The following is a 21711-nucleotide window of genomic DNA, read 5'->3' as shown; positions in this document are numbered from 1 at the left end:
ATATTGTGGCTGGTTTGATCTTCTATCCAGACAAGTAAAACTTTCTCCATACCGGCAATAAAGCTGTCTCGCTTTCTCATCATTCGTGTGTTCACTGGGGCAGCACTTTTAATCTCCTCCAAGAACTTTTCCTTTGCATCCACAACTTGGCTGTTTGGTGCAAGAGATCTAGCTTTTGGTCTGTCTCGGCTTTCAACATGGCTTCCTCACTAAGCGTCATCATTTCTAGCTTTTGATTTAAAGCGAGAGACATGTGACTCTTATTTCTCTTGAACACATAGAGGCCACCGTAGGGTTATTAAATGGCCTAATTTCAATATTGTTGTGTCTCAGGGAACAGGGAGGCCCAAAGAGAGGGAGAGATGGGACAACAGCCGGTCAGTGGAGCAGTCAGAACACACACAACATTGATCCATTTAGTTGGCCATCTTATATGGGTGCAGCTCATGGTGTCTCAAAACAATGGCAATAGTCATGTCAAAGATCACTGATCACTGGAATTATCACTCAGCCATAAAAAAAGAATGAAATCATGCCATTGGTAGCAATGGATGGACCTAGAGCTTATCATACTAAGTGAAGTAAGTCAGACAGAGAACGACAGATATCATAGGATATCACTTATATGTGGAATCCAAAAAAATAAGATACAAATGAATTTATTTACAAAACAGAAACAGACTCCTCACGGACATACAAAACAAACTTATGGTTGCCAAAGGGGAAAGGTCGGGGGAGGGATAAATTAGGAGTTTGGGCTTAGCAGATACACACTGCTATATATAAAACAGGTAACCAACAAGGACCTACTGTACAGCACAGGGAACCATACTCAATATTTTGTAATATATATATATATATATATATATATATCTCTGAATCACTTTGCTGTACCCCTGAAACTGACATGATATTTTAAATCAACTCTACTTCATTTTAAAAAAAAAAGATCACAGACCACCACAACAAATATAAAAATAATGAAAAAGTTGGAAATATTGTGAGAATTACCAAAACGTGACCCAGAGACGTGAGGTGAGCAAATGCTCTTGGAAAGATGGTACCAATAGACTTGCTTGACACAGGGTTGCCCCAAACCTTCAATCTGTAAAAAAACACAGTATCTAAAGCAAAACACAATAAAACAAGGTGGGCCCGTACTCAAGGAACTTGGAGGTGACGTAGGTGTCAGCCCCCAGCCCACCAGGAGGCCTGAAGAGCGTACACACAGGCCAAAGCCATCTCTGCGGTCAGCCCTGCCCCTCAGCCTTTTGCAGGGACCTCCCGGCAGGGAGCCCCAAAGCCCACCCCGAGATGCCGAAGGTGCAGAACGGATGGGAGTGCCCCCTCCGGCGGCACCTGAGGGTTTCTTACCCAAGCCTGACATGTATTTGTTACGTTGTGTTTTATGAGCATTGCACACAGGAATTCTTATTTTCTAGGTGTTTTCCTGGCTCGCTTGAGGGTAATTTGAGAGAGGGACTTCACTATCTAGTCACCCAGCTAACTTAGCCAGAATCCATTTCCATTAACCATCTTCAGCAGAGTTACAGTCATATGATGTTTTTCTTTCTCCTAGGAGAAAACAGCACTAAAAAAATCATGGCAAAATAACCTGGTAACTTTTTTTTTTGGCTGCGTTGGGTCTTCATTGCTGCACACGGCCTTTCCCTAGTTGCGGCTAGCAGGGGCTGGTGACTTCTCCTGTTGCGGAGCACGGGCTCTAGGCGCGCGGGCTTCATTAGTTGTGGTGCACGGGCTCAGTAGTTGTGGCGCACAGGCTTAGTCGCTCGGCAGCATGTGGGATCTTCCTGGACCAGGGCTCAAACCCGTGTCCCCTGCATTGGCAGGCGGATTCTTTACCACTGTGCCACCAGGGAAGCCCCAACCAGGTAACTTTTAAAGAACTGGGAGCAGAGGCTATTTCACAAACAAAGGATAATGAAGAAATTTATTTGCAATTGTAAAACATCTTAACAAACAACTAAGTAAGAAAGATTAGTGATAGATGAGTAATAACTACCCTGGTAACAGACGCATCTTTAAGACTCAACCTCCTACCACTCGGGCTTTTGCTTCATCTTAATTCAGCAGCTCTGGCTGTCTGGCTTCCTCTTCTTCAAAACTAACGTTTCCTGGGAAGAAAAGGGAAATGTGAGTGTATTACCTTTTTTCTATTTAAAAATGCATGATTTGCTAGCAGATCTTTTGCAATAGGTATTATAAATATTAAACATTTCTATTTATCAGGCAAAATCATAGAACGTTAAATTTTATCTTATACAGGCTTTTATAGTTTTTCTTTTGGTACCAGTAATAAACTAAGCAAAAGGTTTATTCGGAGTAAATGCTAAGACAAAGAACATCCGTGTAAGTGAGAGTAAGGTCCAGCATTATCTTTTGCCTGCGCGCACTCGTCAGTGAATAAAATTGCTGGACTATAATTTATAAGTAACACTGTTGAAACTCTGATCTCTGTGGAAGCTGTACTCCACGCTTCCCACCCTCCTCCCACACCCCCGTAAGAGCATTTGTGGGTATTAATGCTGAAAAATTAAATGGTAAAAGGGTTTAAATTTTGAAGGTGTTTGCTGTATATTATCATACACGCATCATTATAAAGCGTTATAAAGGTGAAAAACATGTAGTTAAATGAAGCCATGGGATCAATCGACTGGGACCTGCAGCCCGAGGCATGCCGTATTGGTGAAATGCAGACTAGCAAGGACCGAGTTAGAGAGAACATGCATCGCACGGCTGTCCCTACCAGGACACCTAAGAAGGAGCGACATTCCCAGGGCAGGTCCTCTGAAATGTCCCATCCCTCAGGCCTGGCCCAAGGACGGCCTCGGTCAAAGGCAGAGAAAACCCTGCACCCACCCCGGCGTGCCTGGTGCCTCCTTCCCTCCCGCCCTCCTGGCCCCCAGAGCTCAGGCTCACCCTGGTCTAAGCTGTCGTAGGGGAATTCCTCTCCGTCCTCCCTGCTGGCATCTCCCTCCTCCTCTCCAGGATGCACTGAATCTAATTCCCCCTCTGACATGTCATCGGTCAGAGGCTGGACCTCCTCCTCCGGCTCTGCCCCGCCTGAGATGGAACAAAGGGAACCGGTATCAGCAGACGCCTTGCCACACCCACCCTGCTGACAGCAGTGCCCGCTTCTCCATCAGGGGACCACCCCCTAACTCAGAGTCACAGCTCCACCCAGGCCTGGCATCTGCTCCCTCATCCCCATCACAGTGATAGGTTCAGGGATGGGCATCACTGCTCTGAAGCGCTAATTCCCAAGGGCTTTTTATTTTAAGTATACAATATATATCCCAAGGGTTTTGATGAGCATTTGGAGAGAGAAGCTCTCTGTTCCCTAGGGTTCTTGAGCGGATTGGGTGGCAATCTGATAAAGTCACTGGGCTTTGGTCGCCAAAGGGAAGAGGATGCTGGCAAGCAGAGCCAGTGCACAGGAGAGAGGAGATCCGAGCGTGGAGCCCTGATCCAGCCACACCTGAGGCTCTCTCCCCGCCACCGCTCCAATTGTATGAACCAATGAATTAGTATCAGTATTTTTTCCACTTAGGCCAATTGGAACTGGTCTTCAATCACTTGCAACAGAAGGGCTCCTGCCCAGTGTAACCTACCTTCGATACTCCACAGCCCCCTGAGGACTTCTTAGGAAGCCCCCTGTGAGGGTCACAGAGAAACGCTGTCCAGATCCCCTTTAGGAAGGACCTGTCATCCCAGCTGCTGTCGGAGCCTTGCCCAGGTCACACCCATGGCCAATCACTGACCAAGGGGAGGGACTCAGAGCCTGCTTCCCGGGGAGCCCTACTCCATCTGCCCCCCAGGGCCTCCATATACCCTCAGCTCCTGGGGCCTCGCCCTGGCTTGGTCCATCCGCATTGGGCTGCTCCTGGGGGCGGGGCGGGGTCCACAAGGCCAATTCTGTGATTTTGGTCACTTTCCATTTTGGAATGACAGTTACCAGTGTCTCCTCCTCATCCTCTTCTCCTCTTTCCTAAGTTAAAAAATGTAACTTGACCAACATGCATGGGACATTAAAGTGAGGGGAGATGGGACAGGTTTTGAATTGCATTGGGGCATTTTTATAACAGGATTCAGTGATCAGAGTAATTGCCAACTCTCCACAGTATAATCCAAGGGCTGAAAATGAATCTTGAAAGAACGAGGATGAGACACGAAGGTGAGGGCAACACAGTTCCTGTACTCATTCCGCTGAGGGCACAAAAGGCTTTCAAACGCTTCCCAGTTAAGAAATGACCAGGACTAAGTGCCCTTTGCAGCCGCTCAGCCACATTTCAGCTCTAAGATTCTTTAAACGTAACAAAACAAACACTGAAACTGAGCAGGACCTCGTGGGGCTCCTGGACACCAAAGCCTTTGTGTTCCCCGTTTCTTGTTTTAGGGAATAGGCCCCAGCCTCCATGACCTTCCCTGAGTTCCAAAGGGCAGGTTCAAGCCATTACTAATCAGGAAAGGGAGGGGATGCAGAGATAAGAGGGGAGGAACCAAGAAACAGTGGTGCAGCCTTGGGGCAGGGTCCTCGTTCTGCCTCAAGGGATACACAAAACAATGTCTTTGAGCTCTTCTGCAGAACTAAAACCCCCAAGAAATGGAAGATGTTCGTTTGAAGATGTGCATTTGATGAAACTGGAATGTTTCATCACTCCTTGAAGAAACATTGTTCATTCCAGAGAGAAGGTCACAGTTTGATAACCTTGAGAAGCTCATCAAGAGACCACCTGAGGCCAGATTAAAGGAGCGCAGGCCCTGCACACACCCTGATCCTTGTCAGCAACCCCACCCTTGAACCATTGCTATGAAATTCCTCACCAAATTCCACCAGGTTGGGACACACAGTTTTGAGGGCATTAGCCCACTGTATCCCCCTTTGCCTGGCAAAGCAATAAAGCCATTCTTTTCTGCTTCACCCAAAACTCTGTCTCTGAGATTTGATTCAGCACTGGTGCACAGAGGCCGAGTTTCGGTATCAACATCACTGTGAGAAAAAGCCTAAAGACACCCAAAGACATCCATGGAATGACATGGAAGGGCATAAGCCCTGAAGCTCTAGTCTCAAGGATTATGGAGAGAAAAGTAAAATGCAGTGAAAGTAGACAAAGTTCATCAGCGCCAAATGTGGAAGAATTTATAATAATGAATAATTCCAACAAAGGTTAACAGCCAACACGTGGCAATCTTACCAAGCATATTGGTCTACTTCTCAGTTTTGTAACTATCACAAAACTCCAAAGGTTGAACATCAATCTATAAATATGGAAAAGAGATGACAATACCTGTGACAAAGAGTGACAGACCCCTGCCTGTTACTTCCGTTGAGTCACTCAGAAATACACTGCTCTCCTCCATGTCCAAATGCCTGAGTTTCTCCAGGACAGTGGTGCTCAAACTTGAACTGCACCAGAATCCCGTGGAGGGGCTGTTGGAGTCCAGATCGCTGGCCCCAGCCTGAGTTTCTGATTCAGGAAGAATGGGGTGGGGCCCAAAACTCTTCATTTCAAACAGACTCCCAGGTAGGGCCAGAGCTGCACGCAGGGACTGCGCTTTGAGAACCGCCCCCAAGGGTGTCTGCTCTCTCATTGGCTCCTGTGTGATCATGTGATCTCCCCCCCCCCTTCAGGTGCTCACTCCTCCAGCTGCTGGGCGTGTTGGCAGCTGGTTGCTCATAACAGAGTTCCTGCCAGGAACTGCCCTCCATCAAAGGAGGCCGCATTGTCCAGGTTTCATGCCCCTGTCCACAGGCAGCCCACAGCCGGTGACTGGTCCACATGTGGGTCACAGGTCCTGGCCTCCATTCAGGACACTTTGAAGGGTCATCCCATTTCAGAGCTCCCATGGGGTCCCGTCAGAACCCAGCTTCCCCTTCTGCCCAATCCCCTTTCCTATACTCCCTTAGGGCAATTGGTCCCGACGCAGATCTGTAGGATCAGTATCACCGAGCAGCTGGTTTGCCTATGAACGTAGGAGTGATATAGACTCTGCAACCTACCACATCTGTTAAGCGATATTCCCCGTGCTGTTCACAGCCAATATCAAACACGTATTTTCCAGGGCCAACGGGCTACGAGCAAAGAGAAACCAAGAAATACTTCACTCTTGAGCATCAACACCCAGTAGAAAGTACAAAATGCTTTATAAATGTGACTTTCATAAAACCTACCCCAAATCATGGAACTGGGGAAAATTCAGTATGGATTAAAGGTGCTTTTGTGAACTAATGGCTAATGGAATGCAAAGTATAGGCCCCCTTTTGTTTGTTTTAAAAAAAAACTTTAACTACATTTTATCTCTTTATAAAAGTAATGTATTTATGACAAAAATTTCACTTAGTTGACCCACACAGTCAAACTAGCTAAAAATAGTACTATTGATATTTTTAAAAATTTTATCTAACTATATAGTTGATTTACAATATTGTGTTAGAACTACTAATATTTTGATGTAGTCTCTGTAACCTTATTTCTAATACAGAGATTTTTTTTTTTTAAATAAAAATCTGACCGTAACTACACGTGCTGACTCTTGTTCTATCTTTACTTAGAAATAGGGCATGAATGACCTCCCATATCACAGATATTCTTCCATAACATCAGTTGTCAACCTGGTATGTTATTTCATCAAAGAATTATAATCTGTTTTACTCACCTACTATTGTTGTTATTTGGCATACTGATACTTTGGCAAAAAATGCTATGGTAAACATATTCTGAGTTAAATCTTTAGGTCCACCCTTGGCATTTTCCTCGGGGTAAATTTACAGAAGTTGAATTTCTGGATAAAAGTATGTGTTTTATATATATATATTTAAACCAGAATAAGGCTCTAATAATTTTCTTTCCCACAACAGCACTTAAGAGCCTCTCGACCGCAAACCCATATTTTTTCTGGGCTTAACGTTTGTTATACTTTTTTATATATATGTAAAAAACAGGACCTCATCATTTGAAGTCACACCTTTTAAGTTATTAGCAAGGCTGAATTTCTTTTCAACATTTTTGAAATTTAAATCACGTTGATTAAGTTCTTTACAAATTAAATGTTACAAATATCTCAAGCCCTTTTGTCAGATATCTTTTACATTTTCTTTATGGTGCTCTCTAATCTATATTGGCTTATTTTTATCAAGTGAAATCTTTTGGGTTTTCCTTTCTATTTTTGTATAGAAAGTCCTCTTCCTCATTCCAAAGGTCATAAATACTTATTCTTCTATCTGTGACTTTCTTGTTTGCATTTAAATCTTTATTTCTTCTAGTAAGTATCTTCATCTACATGCTGGAGGACAAACTTTGGTTTTATTTTTTCTCCCAAATGGTCATCAAGCTGTCCTAGCACTATTTCTTTTTTTCCTTTTTTTTGTGGTACGCAGGCCTCTCACTGTTATGGCCTCTCCCGTTGCGGAGCACAGGCTCCGGACGCGCAGGCTCAGCGGCCATGGCTCACGGGCCCAGCCGCTCCGCGGCATGTGGGATCTTCCCGGACCGGGGCACAAAGCCGTGTCCCCTGAATCGGCAGGCGGACTGTCAACCACTGCGCCACCAGGGAAGCCCTCCCAGCACCATTTCTTGACTTCTCCCCACCATTCCTTTTAACTGGAAATGACATCCTTTCAAGTGCTAAATTATTTTATATACTTCGATCTGTCTGTGGACTCTCTAACCTGCTTCACTGATCTATATTTCTCTATCCTAGTATCACACTGTTTTCATTATCGAAGATTTATAGTGTGTTTTCATAACTTGTCAGCAAGGATGTGAACAGGTAATTGTCTGAAGGAAGAAAGTCAAACCAGCAATAAAAGTGTGTAAAGGTGCTGGGCCTCACCAGGAATCAGGGAATTCCACATTAAAACTATGAGATAACATTTTTTACCCACCAGATTTGAAAAGAAAATGTTAAAGACTAATACTATCCAATGTTGATGGAAGAAGTGATGAAGAGACTCCCATATCCTGCTGACCAGAGTATAAACTGGCTTAGCTTTTCAGGACAATTAGAGTATCCATCATCATTTAAAGTATCAGTACTTGTAGATTTGCAATTCCAGTAACTAACCTACATAAAAACTTCTGAATACACAAAAAGATAGCTTTTTCGGGGGTATATTTTTGTGTCCTGATATAGTGTGGTTCTATTTATGTAATTAAAATCCCCATGCTGTAACTCTGTATAAGCTGTACGTGTAAGTCTGTGCCTTTGCGATGCTTGAGGTGGGCAGGCGGGATCCAGAGTCTGGGCGTTTCACGGTTGGAACTACGCTCTGGCACAACTTTAAAGTCTTTTTCTAACTAGCAGAACAAAGCCCCACTCTGCTCTTACTCCTCAGATGAGTCTAGGTTCACAGCATTCATTGGTTCCTCCCAGTTAACTCGTATCAAATTCTCTTTCTTCCACCCACCTCCGTGTGCCGAAAAAGATCTCATGAGATTTTGCTGGGAGTGACGTATTCCATGTACAGATTTGAGGAGAACGTGCCTACACTTACAAAGACTAAAAGCAGAGTCTGCGATTAGGGCGTGAATTATATGGAAATGAAAACTGAGTTTTAAGGGTCTGAGGCTACTTTATTAAATCAGTTAGATGTTCCTCTGTCAAACTCTTAACACCTTTCATTTGCTCAGCAAACTCCTTCTTCGGGGAAAGTTTCTGCTCAACCCCTGATCAAGGCTACATGGCAAATGCAGGGTGGTAGGTAGGTTCCAAATTATTCAGGGTTTCTCTGCATCCCATCAGGGCTCGGGCAACAAGGACAGGTAAGGCCACAGAGTCCTCCAAACAGAAATGACCCATCACGGGTACTGCGAACCGGAAACCTTCAGACCCAAGGCCTCCAGTTCCACCACCACCTGGAGCAGGTGGGTGGGCATGGGGCTCCAGGGAGGACCTGGTGGGTCTTCCTCCCTGCGGCTCCGGCTGCGGGCCTCCCGGGGGAAAGAAAGTCAAAACACCCACAGGCTCAACTGCAGGAAATGCTCAGTCGTTCCAGACAAATATGTATTTCATATCCGATTTACTCATAAGACCAAGGTCAAGATGCCCCCAGTGCTATAATGATTCCCACTGCTGGGAGAGAGCATGGATGTTACTGAGATGCAGAGAAACTGGCTGAGCTTCCCCCGCCCCCGCCCTGCCCTCTGTGGGTATCAGTGAGGCTCGGAGCTCAGCACAGCTGCCCTGTTTCCCTATCTGGAGGGGGTGGGAGGGTTTGCCTGGGTTTGTCCTATTTTCTGCTCACACATTTACACAGGCTCGGGGAGGAGGGTGTTGCTTATTTCATTGGCAAACATCGCTGCCCGTTGACTTACATTTTTGTTCAAGAACTTGCCCTGGTACCTGTGGTTCAGGTGGATGAGCTCGGCCATGCCCTTCTGCTGGCCGTTCACCCAGGTACCCACGTACTTGCTGCCCGTCTCCGCGTAGAAGTAGGTGCCTTGCCCGTGCCTGGTGAAGATGAGGACCGCGATGCACTCGGTTCCGTTGCAGTGAAAACCCCTCCAGGTTTATGAGACACACATTTGGTTTGGTTTTTTTTTTTTGCGGTACGCGGGCCTCTCACTGCTGTGGCCTCTCCCGTTGCGGAGCACAGGCTCCGGACGCGCAGGCTCAGCGGCCATGGCTCACGGGCCCAGCCGCTCCGCGGCACGTGGGATCCTCCCGGACGGGGGCACGAACCCGCGTCCCCTGCATCGGCAGGCGGACTCTCAACCACTGCGCCACCAGGGAAGCCCTGAGACACACATTTGAATCAAGGGGGCGCCTAGGCTGAGGTGGGCTCAGAAGTGGCTTCTGTATCTGGGCCCAATCGAAGCACACCTCCTGCTCGTGGCCCCAGCTGAGAGCAGGCATCCCTGCTGGACAGCGGCGGCCTCCCGCCTATCAGCTGGCTGGCTCGGGGAAAAGGCAGGGCTCCTGGGAGCTGCAACTCAGCGCCCAGAAGGTTCTCCTGTGCCCTCCGTGGCCTGGGGCCCTTGGGTGGGTTCCCGGGAACCTGCAGCCGTGCAGCAGTACATTGCTCCCACGCTGGCCTGAAAGCCATGAACCATGGGGCAGAGCTGGCCAGTGGGCTCTCCGGTCATGATTCTGTTGCTTAGTCACCGTCATGTGCTCATGACGTGAACTGATCTGCGGGCCCAGGGGGAGAACCGAACCTTTGGTGAGCAAACCACTCCCCGGTGTAGCTGTCATTGTTGATGTAGCAGTACACGCCGTGGCCATGCCTCAGGTCGTCCGCCCACTCCCCTGGAAGGGCCACACAAAAGCAGGGGTCAGGAGGAAACAGCTCCGCCCTTCACCGCTGCCCCTGCCCACTCTGACCCCCCTCCATCCCTGCCTCTCGGCCGGACCGATGGACACCTGGAGTGGGGAGCCGGCGGAGGGAGGCTGAGCCGGGCCTCTGGGGGGACGGGCTGGCAGGTGTATGTACTGGGCCACTGTCGCCTGCATGTGCTAACAGCGGCTTTTTCCCACTTGGCCGGCGGCACAGCAAGGCTTCAAGCCAGGGTTTGCTGCCCTATGGACAGTGGCCCCAGCTCCACACCCCTGCTGCCTCGCGTGAGTTCAGTGACCCAGCAACAACTTGGAGCCTCGGTGGTCTATTCTCAGCCACTTGCCGGCATTTCAGTCTGTTTCCCACCTCGCACCTGCTCCGGCACCTGGGGCCGCCCCCCCCGCACACCTGTGTTGAGCATCCTCGCCAAGTGGCCGCGGGCCGGTCTGCGCCCCTTTCGGCCAAAGCAGCGGCGAAGAAGTCCCATGTTAACTTGGGCTTTGGGCTGGAAGACTGTGGACTTACTGAGCTAAAATGAGTACTTAGCCTCCGAACTCAGAGAGGAAATCCCTGGGCAGTGACTGCGCCCTGCACCCATTAAGGTACAAAACCATAAGGAGACACGACAACTTACAACTGCCTCCAAAGGCGTTTTATATGTTAGCTAATAACCTTCACAGTAAAAATTCCTTCAACCCCCTACTCTGAGTGCATATATATGTATCTCCACATATGCATATATCTTCTCATACATCACATATATAATATATATAAACATATATGTTGTTCAAATTAGATTAACATCTACGCTGAAATCAAAATGACAATAATGAGATTAGGTTCATCAGAATCTGGAAAGAATTAAATCCTAAATTAGATTGTGTCAAGTCGATTTAAAAAGCAGATGGGTCTGGAGCCAGGCTTCTAAGATTTATGAAACAAAACCAAAGAGAAATTCCATCTCTAGTAGGAACAGCAGTGACACTGTCCACCCAGGTGTCGGATTCCAGCAGAAGCCCTGTTTGATGATGCCTCGGTTCTGGTTTTATGTGGCCACCAGACCCGCAGCTCCAGCCCACACCCTCAGAGGGTGGAATCCGTGGTAAGAAGCGCTGCTATCACACAAGCTACACTGCGGCCCACCGACATTTACTGAACACATACGATCCGTCAGGTCTGGTTCTGAGCATCTCACGTGTGTTCACTCATCTGATCCTCGCACTGCAGGGGAGAAGGCTGAGGCAGGGAGGGATGGGGTCCCCTGAACCAGGTCACACCTACTGTCACACCAGTTCCAGGGTTGGGCTCACAGACCTTTTTGGAAATCTGATGAAAACTAGATTAACTTCCCAGAAAAGCAGCCCAGAACATAACCTTTGCACACCGTTGGCGAGGCTCACAACCCACCCCCGCTCGTCTCTCTCCCTGGGTTAGGAATGGCCTTCACCGGTCTTTGGGGTGAGACGTCACACTGTCGTCACACCAGGTGACAATGGTGGGTGGGGCGGCAGTGCGGTTCTTGGAAATAAGGGGACAAGAGTCTTCCTGAGCCACATAACATTGGCACGTAACGCACTGCGGCAGAGGTAAGAACGCCACTTTAACGAGGCAGAACGCCTCCCAGATCAGAAGCCTTCAGTGAAGGAACCACCATCTAAACCAACAGGGTGTTCATCAGAAGAGGGGCTGGTCAGAAATGGAAGACAGCAAGAACAGTTCCAAGGAGACTCTACCACTGAGCACCAGTTGACCTGGGTCCAACCCACCCCCCGAGGTCCATGCTCGCCCAGCAACCTCTCTCAGCGCATGGGCCCCCAGGAGGGAATGTGCGGGCCACAGGGACAGTCACATGTCCCCCTGTGGATCAGTTCACTAATTACAAGGCTCTCTGGTTTCTGCATCAACCCTGTGAACACAGGAACATAGATCGTATTTGTTGAATGACTGGGGAACTTGAAGCTTTCACGTGTGTCTCAGCATCCCCAGAGAAGTTCCATCCCCAAGTCCTCCACAACACGGAAGTCTGCTTTGTGGTAATACTTTACCTTCATATCTTGATCCGTCTGGATAGATAAAAGTGCCTCGACCGTGTTTTTTATTTTTAACATATTCTCCAATGTACCGTGCACCACTTTTAAATTTGTAGGTCCCCTGAAACACATTGATTATATAATTCATATCAATCCTGAATTTAATCATTGCTAACAGAGTATTAAATTGGGTAAACCACCCACTCAAGCCACTGATTCTGACCTGGCCGTGCCTTTTACCATGTTCGTATTTCCCTTCATACGTGTCCCCATTGGGCAGTCTCGCTTTCCCATGACCATGCCGCTCACCGGCCTCGTTCCGCTCCCCTTCGTATTCCTGGACCGAAGAAAACAAGATGATCACAGTTACCATTTATTAAGCACTAACCAGGGATCTCCCTGGTGGTCCAGTGGGTAAGACTCTGGGCTCCCAAAGCAGGGGACCCGGGTTTGAACCCTGGTTGGGGGACTAGATCCTGCATGCTGCAAGGAAGATCCCACGTGCTGAAACGAAGACCCAGCACAGCCAAAATAAATTTTTTAATAAATGAATAAAATAAATAAAAGCACTAACTATGTGTTAGGCATTTTATAAATAGTATTCCATTGCATCCTCCCAACCCTTGGCCTTGTCTTACAGGTAAGGTAGGTACCACACCTGGGTGACATGGAGCATCCGTCCAGGGTCACACAGCTGGCACCTGTCCATTGTGGGACTTTCACTCTCTCCCTCCAATGTATTATGATAATCCTTTAAGCTGTAAACAAAACTGACCATTTTGAGGAAAATGCGAGGTGCGCCAAGTTGTGTTCTTTATAGGAACACGTTTGAAGTAGCATTTGCGGGTGGAACGTGTCCTAAACCCACCTTCCTCCAATAATACAGAACTTAAAATGCAAATCATCCCTGGGGTGTCTGTGGCCTGAAGACAGCTTTGACCTTCAAGGAAGCTCTGATGGTGGGAGAGGGGCAGGGGGAGCTGAGGAATAAACTGGGCTCAGTTGTCAACTTGGGTCTCCCAACTCAATTTAGTTTATCTTATTTTTAAACTCCTTATCAAGAGACTTAAGGTTCAAACCCTCATAGCTAAGATCGATAATTAATCTATCTTAAAAGTAAATCAATAAAAAACATAATACAAGCTTGTTGCTTCCCTATTTTCTCGATCCTTCATGAAATAAACGTTTCTCAAGCACCTAATACATGAGTGTAGGGTGCAAATAATGAATAATGAAATGGCGAGGGCATAGAGCAATGATTTGACATGGCGCTGGATCTGGATAGACATTACACACAAGCTCAGACACATTAAGTCAAGGGCTTCAGAAACAAACATTTTTGCAGTTCTTGTGCTTTTCTAGCACTGTTTGGCTCAGAAATTCATGCTCAGATTATAACGCAGAATTTTATAACCTTACAAACTTGTTTCAGGGTTAGTCTAAGTCAAAGTGTACAAAAGGCTCCTCCTGCCGCCCCAAAGACCTCTCAATACACCCAGTACTGAGACGCTGGGGTGCCTGAATAGGAAGAGAACCCTTGAAAATGACCCCAACTGTGAATCGAACCTGAAAATAATGGACGCTAAAAAGTTACAGATCGGTAGGGCCATTTGAGGGGATGAACTAGAAAGCTTACTGGGAAGGTGATGTAGCTTGGGTTCCCCAGAAGCAGACCTTGGAGAGAGATTTTTTTTTTTTTAAGTGCTCCCAGGAGAAACCAGCAAAGGGGGTGCGAAAACAGACGTGAAAGAGGCGGCTGCCAAGCATGGGTGATGTCGGGTGATGTCCCAGACTCAGCCTCATTGCACAGGGCGTTCTGGAGTGTCGATCACGGCAGTTTGTCCTGTCTTTTAGCACTAGCTGCTGGCTGTCCCGGGATGCGTACATCCCAGGCACTTCCGCCGCTCCCTACTGGCCAGGTGGCTCCAGTGCACAGACGTGCTTGTCTTCAGCAGCAAATCAGGCAGAAGCTGGAAGATGGGTGTGCAGAGCTAGTAAAAAAAGGTCTGAGCAAGCACATCTATCTCAGCAGGGGTGCTAGATTTTTCAGGTAATTCTGAAACTATTTCAACTCTGTACCCTGCACACACACAGCGGATGAGGTTCCCAACCTGCCAGCCAGGCAATAGTCACCCTCTGGCTTCAGGCAGCACAAATATGCCCACATGGAGCCCAGCTCACATCACTGAATGTGCATCCCTTACCTCCTCTCCGCTGTCTAAACCAGGAAATATTTCCAACGACCCGGGTCATTTCCAACAAGAGTGAAGAAAGCACATGTGATTACAGGCCTGTATGGTAATACTTCAGGAAGCCTTCGCTGAGCCTGGGACCTCCTTAGCATTTCTTGAAGGCTGCCAGGAAGCAGCTTTCCCCCATCTTCCTTTAATCCTGAGGAGCCAGGCTCCATTACAGAAATAGTTTCAGAATAATATACAAAAATACATTCAAGAATAGTATGGTAGCTTGGGATGACCCAGCCATCCAAGGAAACTGCCTCGATGAAGGGTGACAGCAGGGAAGAGGACGCTTCCAAAGCCTTGGATTTGGAAATCTTTGCCTTTAACGATAGGAGGAATTGGTGGAGGGGGGAGCGAGAAGGGATTCGGCAGGCGGACGTCATAACGTTTCACCTTTCACAGCCATCTTGCAGGACGCAGCGCCCGCTGTGGCCTGCGTGGTCCTTGCTCTTGGCTGGGCCTCCCAGTGGGACTGTGGCTGGCCTCCAGGCCACCCCACTCTCCGAAACCGGCTTCCAAGGGTCCGCGCACCCCTGGGAGCTCCCCCCCTTACCCGGAGATCTCACCCCAAGATATTTCTCTCCCTCCTCCTCCAACTCTTCCGAGCCCAGGTCCGACATGATCCCGCCCCAGTCTGGATCCCGGCTGCCGCCTGAGCCTTTCTAGTCGGTAGGTACCAGCTGCCTGCAGCGCGTCGGCCGTCGCCACGGAGACGCGGCCAGGCCCGCCTTCCTCCCAACTGGGGCGTAGAGGCCGAAAGGTGGGGGTAGGAGTCACTGTTAACCATCGCATGCTGTCATAGCAACGGGATGCATCCACCAATCGCCGCTTGGGACGGGAGAGAGGCGGGGCCTGGGGCGGGAAGGCATAGGGAGAAGCCAATGGCAGCCTTCGGGGGCTGTCACAGCAACGAGAAGGGGAGCCTCGGCCAATCGTCGCGCAAGAGGAGGGAGGGGGCGGGGCCTGAGGCGTACTGGGTACCCACCTGCTCGCTAACCTGGACACCACGTGGCTTGCCCCCTTTAACCAGCTGCTGGGTGATGCTGCAACGAGGAGGGGTGCAGGAAGAGCGTCGGGCCAGTTCTCTTGAGGCCTTCACCCCTGCCTAGGGCTGGGCACTGCCCCTTCCCAGCCCCGGCCACTGGTTCCTCGGATCCCTCAGCAGGCCCTCTTCACCCTTCTGAGCTCTCTTCTGATCTTTCGGTGTTGGCGGTCCACAGAGATGTGTTCTTCGAGATCTTTTCTTGTGTTTGTAAACATCTCCTCCTGACTCAAGGAGTCAGCTCTGACCTATTAGCAGACGCAATCTACCCTGATGCCCGTCAGGGTTTGACGTCTCTCCTCCACCCTAGGTGTGAGTCCAGCCCCCTGGGGTTCCCATATGGAGCTCGCTCCCTCACACACGCCTAGACAGTCACTCACAGGCGCACACATACACCTGCACATTGACACTCACTCCCACTGGTTAATGGGCCCCTCCTCCTAGCTTCCCTCCGGTCATCTGACCCTCGGCCTGCCCAGGGCCCCTCATGATCTCCTTCCCAACTCGTCTGTCACCAGCCCTGATCCCAGCCTGTAAGTTCTAGCAGTGGTCTCTAATTCAGCCTCTCTATCTCCAGCCTTTGGTACTCTTCGCCACCTCACGTTCCTCCTCTACTCTGAAGCCCAAATGCAAATCAACCTTATCCACTGGCGTTCAGTCCCTCCATGTTCAAGCCCTAAGTCATCCTCTCAGCCTCATGGTCCACCATCCCCTTCCTATACTGGTTTAGATGCTTCAGACAAAAGAAAACCACAGGCACTTGCCCCAGTACATCCTTCACTTCCCCACTTTTATGCCTCTGCCTGTGCCAGACTCTCTCCCTGGAAAGTCTTCCTTCCTCCAGCCTTGCCTATCAAAAGTCATAGCCATTCATCAAAGACTGGATAAGAGACCACTTCCAGAAAAAGCTCCAAATTCATGGTAAGGGTGCCCTCGTGGAGGAAAAGGGGAATGGGGCTTAGAGAAAGAGGAGAGGACTTCAGCTCTGTATCATCTATCTGGCTGTCATCCATCCGTCTACCTATATATTTTAAAGGTCTGAGTGTGACAACATGCAAAATTTAATTTTAAGTAGTGAGTTTTTATTAGTATATAATAACCATATTTCTCTGTATTTTTAACTTTTTGCTCTAAATGTTGGACACCTCCCTCCTGCAGTTTCCATTGACCATTCAAGTTAGCTGTGCTCACTGTCTCTCTCTTAATTCCCATCGTACCTTTAGCCATCTTCATCAAATACACAAGACAAGTTCTGTCTCATGTGACAGTCATCTGGGTGGTTGTCTGATTTCTGGGTATCAGGAGCCATGCCGCCCTCATCTTCGTTTCCCCCTCAGCACCTCATGTTTTGCACACAGTGGATGCTCAACCAAGCCAAGGATATCCAGTCCATATGGGCCTTTAGATCCCCTGGTGAGATGGAAATGTTTTTCCTTTATCACTTTTACTTAAAAGAATCTCTATTTTGTGTGTGGAAGTAAACAAAGACCACCCAATGAGAACAAGCAAAGACTATTTTTTCGCGGCTTGCTATAGCAAGGGACTCAGCCACCATCACTTGCATTTCGGCAGAGACTCAAAGGCAGGCAGAGGAGTGGGAAAGCTTTATAGTGGGAAAAAGGAAGCGGGTTGGTGCCCTGACTGCAGGCTGTGGGTGTGGGAAAGCTGCCAGAGGGCTCACGAGAACCGAGACATCCCGTGTGTTTGGTTACAGTAAAAATTCAGCTTTCTCTGGTTGGTCCTAAGGGGGAGGGGGGGGCAAAAATTAGGGTGCCTCTCAGTTATAATCAAGTCCTGGCCATTTGGAGCCAATCGTTAAAGGGGTTATTGTTTGTTACTGGATCAGCTAGTAGAGCTAGCGACTGACTTCCTGCCGGTCTGGCCTACAGTAGGCTGGCTTCTTGCGATGGCTACTGTAGATAGTGGGTTGGTTTCCTGGGCTTTGTTGCTGCAACTTGTGGGTCAGAGTTCTATTTCTATATATGGTTTGACCATTGTACATTTGTATATCCAATTTTAATGTGTTTTTGCAAATTATACAAATAACTGTGTTTCATCTTAAATCTAAATATTGTATGGTGCTCTTAGTTGCTTTTGAGATTTAATACCTTCAACAATAATAATAACCCCAACTTTTTATTTGTTTAAATCTAATATTTAAGTATTTTAAAAATTGATCTAAATGGAGGGAAAGCAGGTCTTAAAGTCATCATCATTTAGTGGAAATATTACTCCCCTAGAGCCAGAATGCCCAATGTCAAATTCTGGGTTCCCATGGCCTATTAGCTTTGGTGACCTCAGGCAACTCACCTGCCCTGAGCCTCAGTTTCCTATTCTGTAAACTGAGGGGAATAAACCCTTCCAAACTCGAAGAGCTGCCCTGGGGATCAAAAATGGTACTTTATTAATGTATTGTTATTTATTATGATAGCTATATAATGCCATCAATGAAGATCTAACAAAGAAATCACATATCATTAATAGAAAGTTCTCCTCGCACCCACCCACCCCCCTCCCAGGTGTGTCGTGTGATGTTGCTGGGGGATGGGGAGATGGGGGAGGGTAGCAGTGCCTGAGAAAACACAAAGGCCAACTCCATGAGGTGAATAGCTGAATAATCAACAGATCTTCCAGAAGACACATAGCATGCCAACGTTTCCCTCTGAAACAACAGCATAATGGAAGGTTGCAACCTTAACCGCATCTCAGGCCCAAATCCATCACTTACCGAAAAAAGAAACAATGAACAGGCAAATTAACACACAAGACCCTACAATTATATTGTTTGTTAGTTGCAAAGATAAAAAGATTGTAAACACCCCAAATTAACAGTTTTTCTTGTGGGAAAAAGTGGGGACCTTAGAAGGACCGATGACTATGATTTTCTTCTTTATACTTGTCAGTTGCCACATTTACTACAGTGGGGTGTGTCTTTTTATAATAATACCTCAAAATATTTTAAATGTTAGAGATCTGGAATGGTAATACAATCAAGAATATGCAACCAGATGTTAGCTTTTTTGCATATAAAAATAAATGTCAGGAATTCAATTTTCAAATTTTCTCTAAAAATGCCAGTGAGTAATGTTTGCTAAGTTTTGACTCTGCGCTGGCAGTGTTTGAAGAGTTTTATATATGAATTATCTTAACAAATCCTCACTGTCATTTCTCCATTGTACAGCTAAGGAAACGGAGCCACAGAGAGGTGCAGCTGGGTGCCTAGCCATTGAATTATTAGATCCTAAAATTTACAACTGGATTTATGGCTTATGCAAATTAGTCAGAATCCTCCCCACCCACCAAATCTTTCAGTCAATCTATAGTAATTTCTTTACCCTGCAGGTTTAACAATCGTCCAAATAAGGCAAGATCGGGTAAACATCAGGACCGGCCTCCCAGCCTCCTGCAGCACAGAGCCCAGAAACTCCTTCCAGAAAGAGGCTGCTCCCCGCTCACGGCAGGTAGAAAGCCCCACCTACGCTCTCCCTATGAGACCTGCGTAGTCCAGAAAGACCTCATTCGGCCAGCCTGATGCCGGGCAGCCCCAAACTCCCTGACCCTTAAGCCCCACGTGACACGCAAGTACTTCGTGATCACAGAAGCAGCGATTTCAAAATCCGAAGGCCTGCGAAACTGTGGCATAGCTCATCCTCCTTTCCCGGAGACAAAAAGGTGAGGTCTCACTAGGAGGAGTTTCTTCACTGGAAAAAGGAGGAAATCCTACTTCTCAACCTTGACAGGGAGGCACTTCCCCTACACCCCCAGCCGGCCGGCCCTTCCCATCACCCCCCGGGAGTGGGTTCCCATCCTCTCCCCTCCCCCCTCCCCCCCACCGCAGGGAGCGTGCGCAGATGAGCCCTCCGTGTAGAAGGGAGGGGCGAGGCGGCAGGGCTTCAGGTGAGCCGAGGAGGTGAAGGACCACGGTTCCTCCCAGCTCCATTCCCCCAGGCAGAAATTATCTTCTTGCTTTTCTTAAATATAAATGAGACCCTCCTCTCTCTACATCACCCACCCCCGCCAAAAGAAGGGGTGAAGGAAACCCGATCCGTGGTTCTGCCCAGAGGGGCTGGGGATAGTGGCTTCGGCTTCTATGGTGGGACCACCCCGGGGGAGGAATGGTGGTGGTGACTTGGAGGCCTCCTGGGGGTCCGCTTCCCGTGTTCCACAGCTTTCTGACCCACCTCCGAGCTGGGTCGGGGCTGCCTGGCGGTTGCCATGGCGACTGGCTGAGGCCCTGAGCCTGTCCCTTTTGGACCGTGGAGGACAAGGCAGAGGGGAGTCGGCAAAGTGCAAACAGGGTTGTTTCTGTGTTTGTTTACAAACTGCTCAGATAAAAAGCAGGGACTTTCAACAAAATGAATTCAGGCCCATCTTCAGTGTGGAAATCTGTGGTTGTTTATTAAAATACTTGTGTTCTTGAGAATGGAACTATTTTATATATATATATATATATATATATATATATATATGCACATTTATAAACATACACTTTTAGGTATATCTATAGGTAGATATAAAAACACAGGCCTTGTAACTTCTTTTTTAAAATGGAGTTTTTATGGCATTTAGTGGGTAGGAGTCAGACCCAGGTTTGAAATCCTACCTCTGTTTGCTTCTTTCTGAAGTCAATTTACCCATCTGTAAAACGGAGGTAATAGTTCACTGCCCTTTTAGGGCTGCTGTGAGGTCTAAATAAGATGTTTATAATGAGCTTAGCACGGGCCTAGCACACAATAAAACACCTAGTAAGTATTAGCTATTACTAATAATTGTATTATTGTTACTCAGCACTTAGTAAATGTTAGCTATTATTGTTAATAATTACACTGTGGTTACTCACATAGTAACCAAGCACGTTCTGTCTATCCATGGGTCTTTGGGGAAGTTCTGACGTCAGGTTGTCTTGGTCATTTTCAATTGTGTCTTCCCGGAGAGCATCAAACTGCCAAAGATGGTTCAATCAGGTAATCGTGACAATCAGAAGTTAGTCTGTGAAAAACAGATTATGTTTAATGCTTATATCCATTAGCACTGATACACATGAGGATGGGAAGAGACCGAAGTTTCTAGAAAGATATTGACGAGTAGATTCTTAGGTAAAAGGAACTCTTTTAACTGTTTGACGTTATGTCTCTTATATAAGTGACAACTGACAAGGAGGAAATAAACAGATACACACACACACACACACACACACACACCCCTACACACCTACGTGAGGTATGCGGTTTCATGGAAGGATATTGAGAATGCTGTAGTCCAGAAAGGAAGTAAATTCTTTTCCATCCAGGTAGTGGGATTATTCAGTAATTCAGCAGCAGCAGTGGGCGGACGGGTTCATGCAGTCAGGCAGGGTGGAGCCAGGAGACATCAGGAAGTTGGGCCAGCTCGAGTTTATGTTAGGCAGCAACTTGAGGGCACAGACTGTGCTCACCTGCGCTCACCTGTGCTCCCCTCACCACCACCACCCCCATAGCAGTGCCCGGCACATAGTAAGCTCTCAATCAAAGAAGCTTGTGATCGTGGTGTTAGGTAGCATTTTGTAACAGAGTTGTACTTTATGCAACACTTGGGAAAGAAAAAAAAAGGTAAAGTATATCAATTTCTCATTCTTTTTTTCTTCTATCTTGTTTTTTTTATTCTCCTTAAATCAGATTCCATTTTCCAGGGGCTCTCTCAGTATGTCAGTTAAATAACTATGGCTTAGTGTGTGCTGGGGCCCTGGTCATATACTAGGGGTTATGAGGAAATGAGGGAAGAAAAAGTACAGACCCATTTGGGGCAAGTTTGACATTAATCCATGCTATTTAAAAAATTACCAAAACTATGATATCTGATGGCTACATGTTAGTGCCTCAACCTAGAATGGACGTCCTTTCCGACTAGTGGATAGGAAGGTTGCTTCTATGTTTGACATTACCTGTCACCTTGCTCTGGCCAGTGGTAGAGGTGGTGGGAGATCCCATGGTACAAGGGGCTGCACCTTCTAGGCCTAAGGATGGATCAGTCTCTCTGAGCAAGGAGCAGGTGGGGAGGCTGCAGGCCGCTCTTCCCAGAGTCGGGCTCACCCTACCCAACCTTCAGAAGGTCGTAAGGACCAAA

General features: G+C 47.6%; 1 protein-coding gene across 2 annotated transcripts; it reads right to left on the bottom strand.

Moving 5' to 3' along the window:
- Positions 1-1923: 1923 nt before the first annotated feature.
- On the bottom strand, positions 1924-15197 carry RSPH1 (radial spoke head component 1). Of its 2 annotated transcripts, XM_029215368.1 has the most exons (9): positions 15134-15187; positions 12551-12664; positions 12343-12448; positions 10179-10269; positions 9336-9471; positions 6023-6094; positions 3853-4009; positions 2941-3084; positions 2024-2135 (listed from the first exon to the last, which is right to left on the bottom strand). In XM_029215368.1, exons 1-9 carry the CDS (start codon positions 15185-15187, stop codon positions 2083-2085), a joined length of 927 nt encoding a protein of 308 aa, XP_029071201.1. In that variant the 3' UTR covers positions 2024-2082. The 2 variants fall into 2 exon arrangements, with proteins under 2 accessions (XP_029071202.1, XP_029071201.1); XM_029215369.1 differs by lacking the exon at positions 12551-12664 and having other exon boundaries at positions 1924-2135; positions 15134-15197.
- Positions 15198-21711: the final 6514 nt, after the last annotated feature.

The sequence above is a fragment of the Monodon monoceros genome, unplaced genomic scaffold, assembly GCF_005190385.1.
Source record: "Monodon monoceros isolate NGI ecotype Baffin Bay Population unplaced genomic scaffold, NGI_Narwhal_1 Super_Scaffold_11, whole genome shotgun sequence".
Taxonomy (NCBI): Eukaryota; Metazoa; Chordata; class Mammalia; order Artiodactyla; family Monodontidae; genus Monodon; species Monodon monoceros.
The sequence above is the reverse complement of the archived record's forward strand: the minus strand, read 5'-3'. Positions and strand labels throughout refer to the sequence as shown.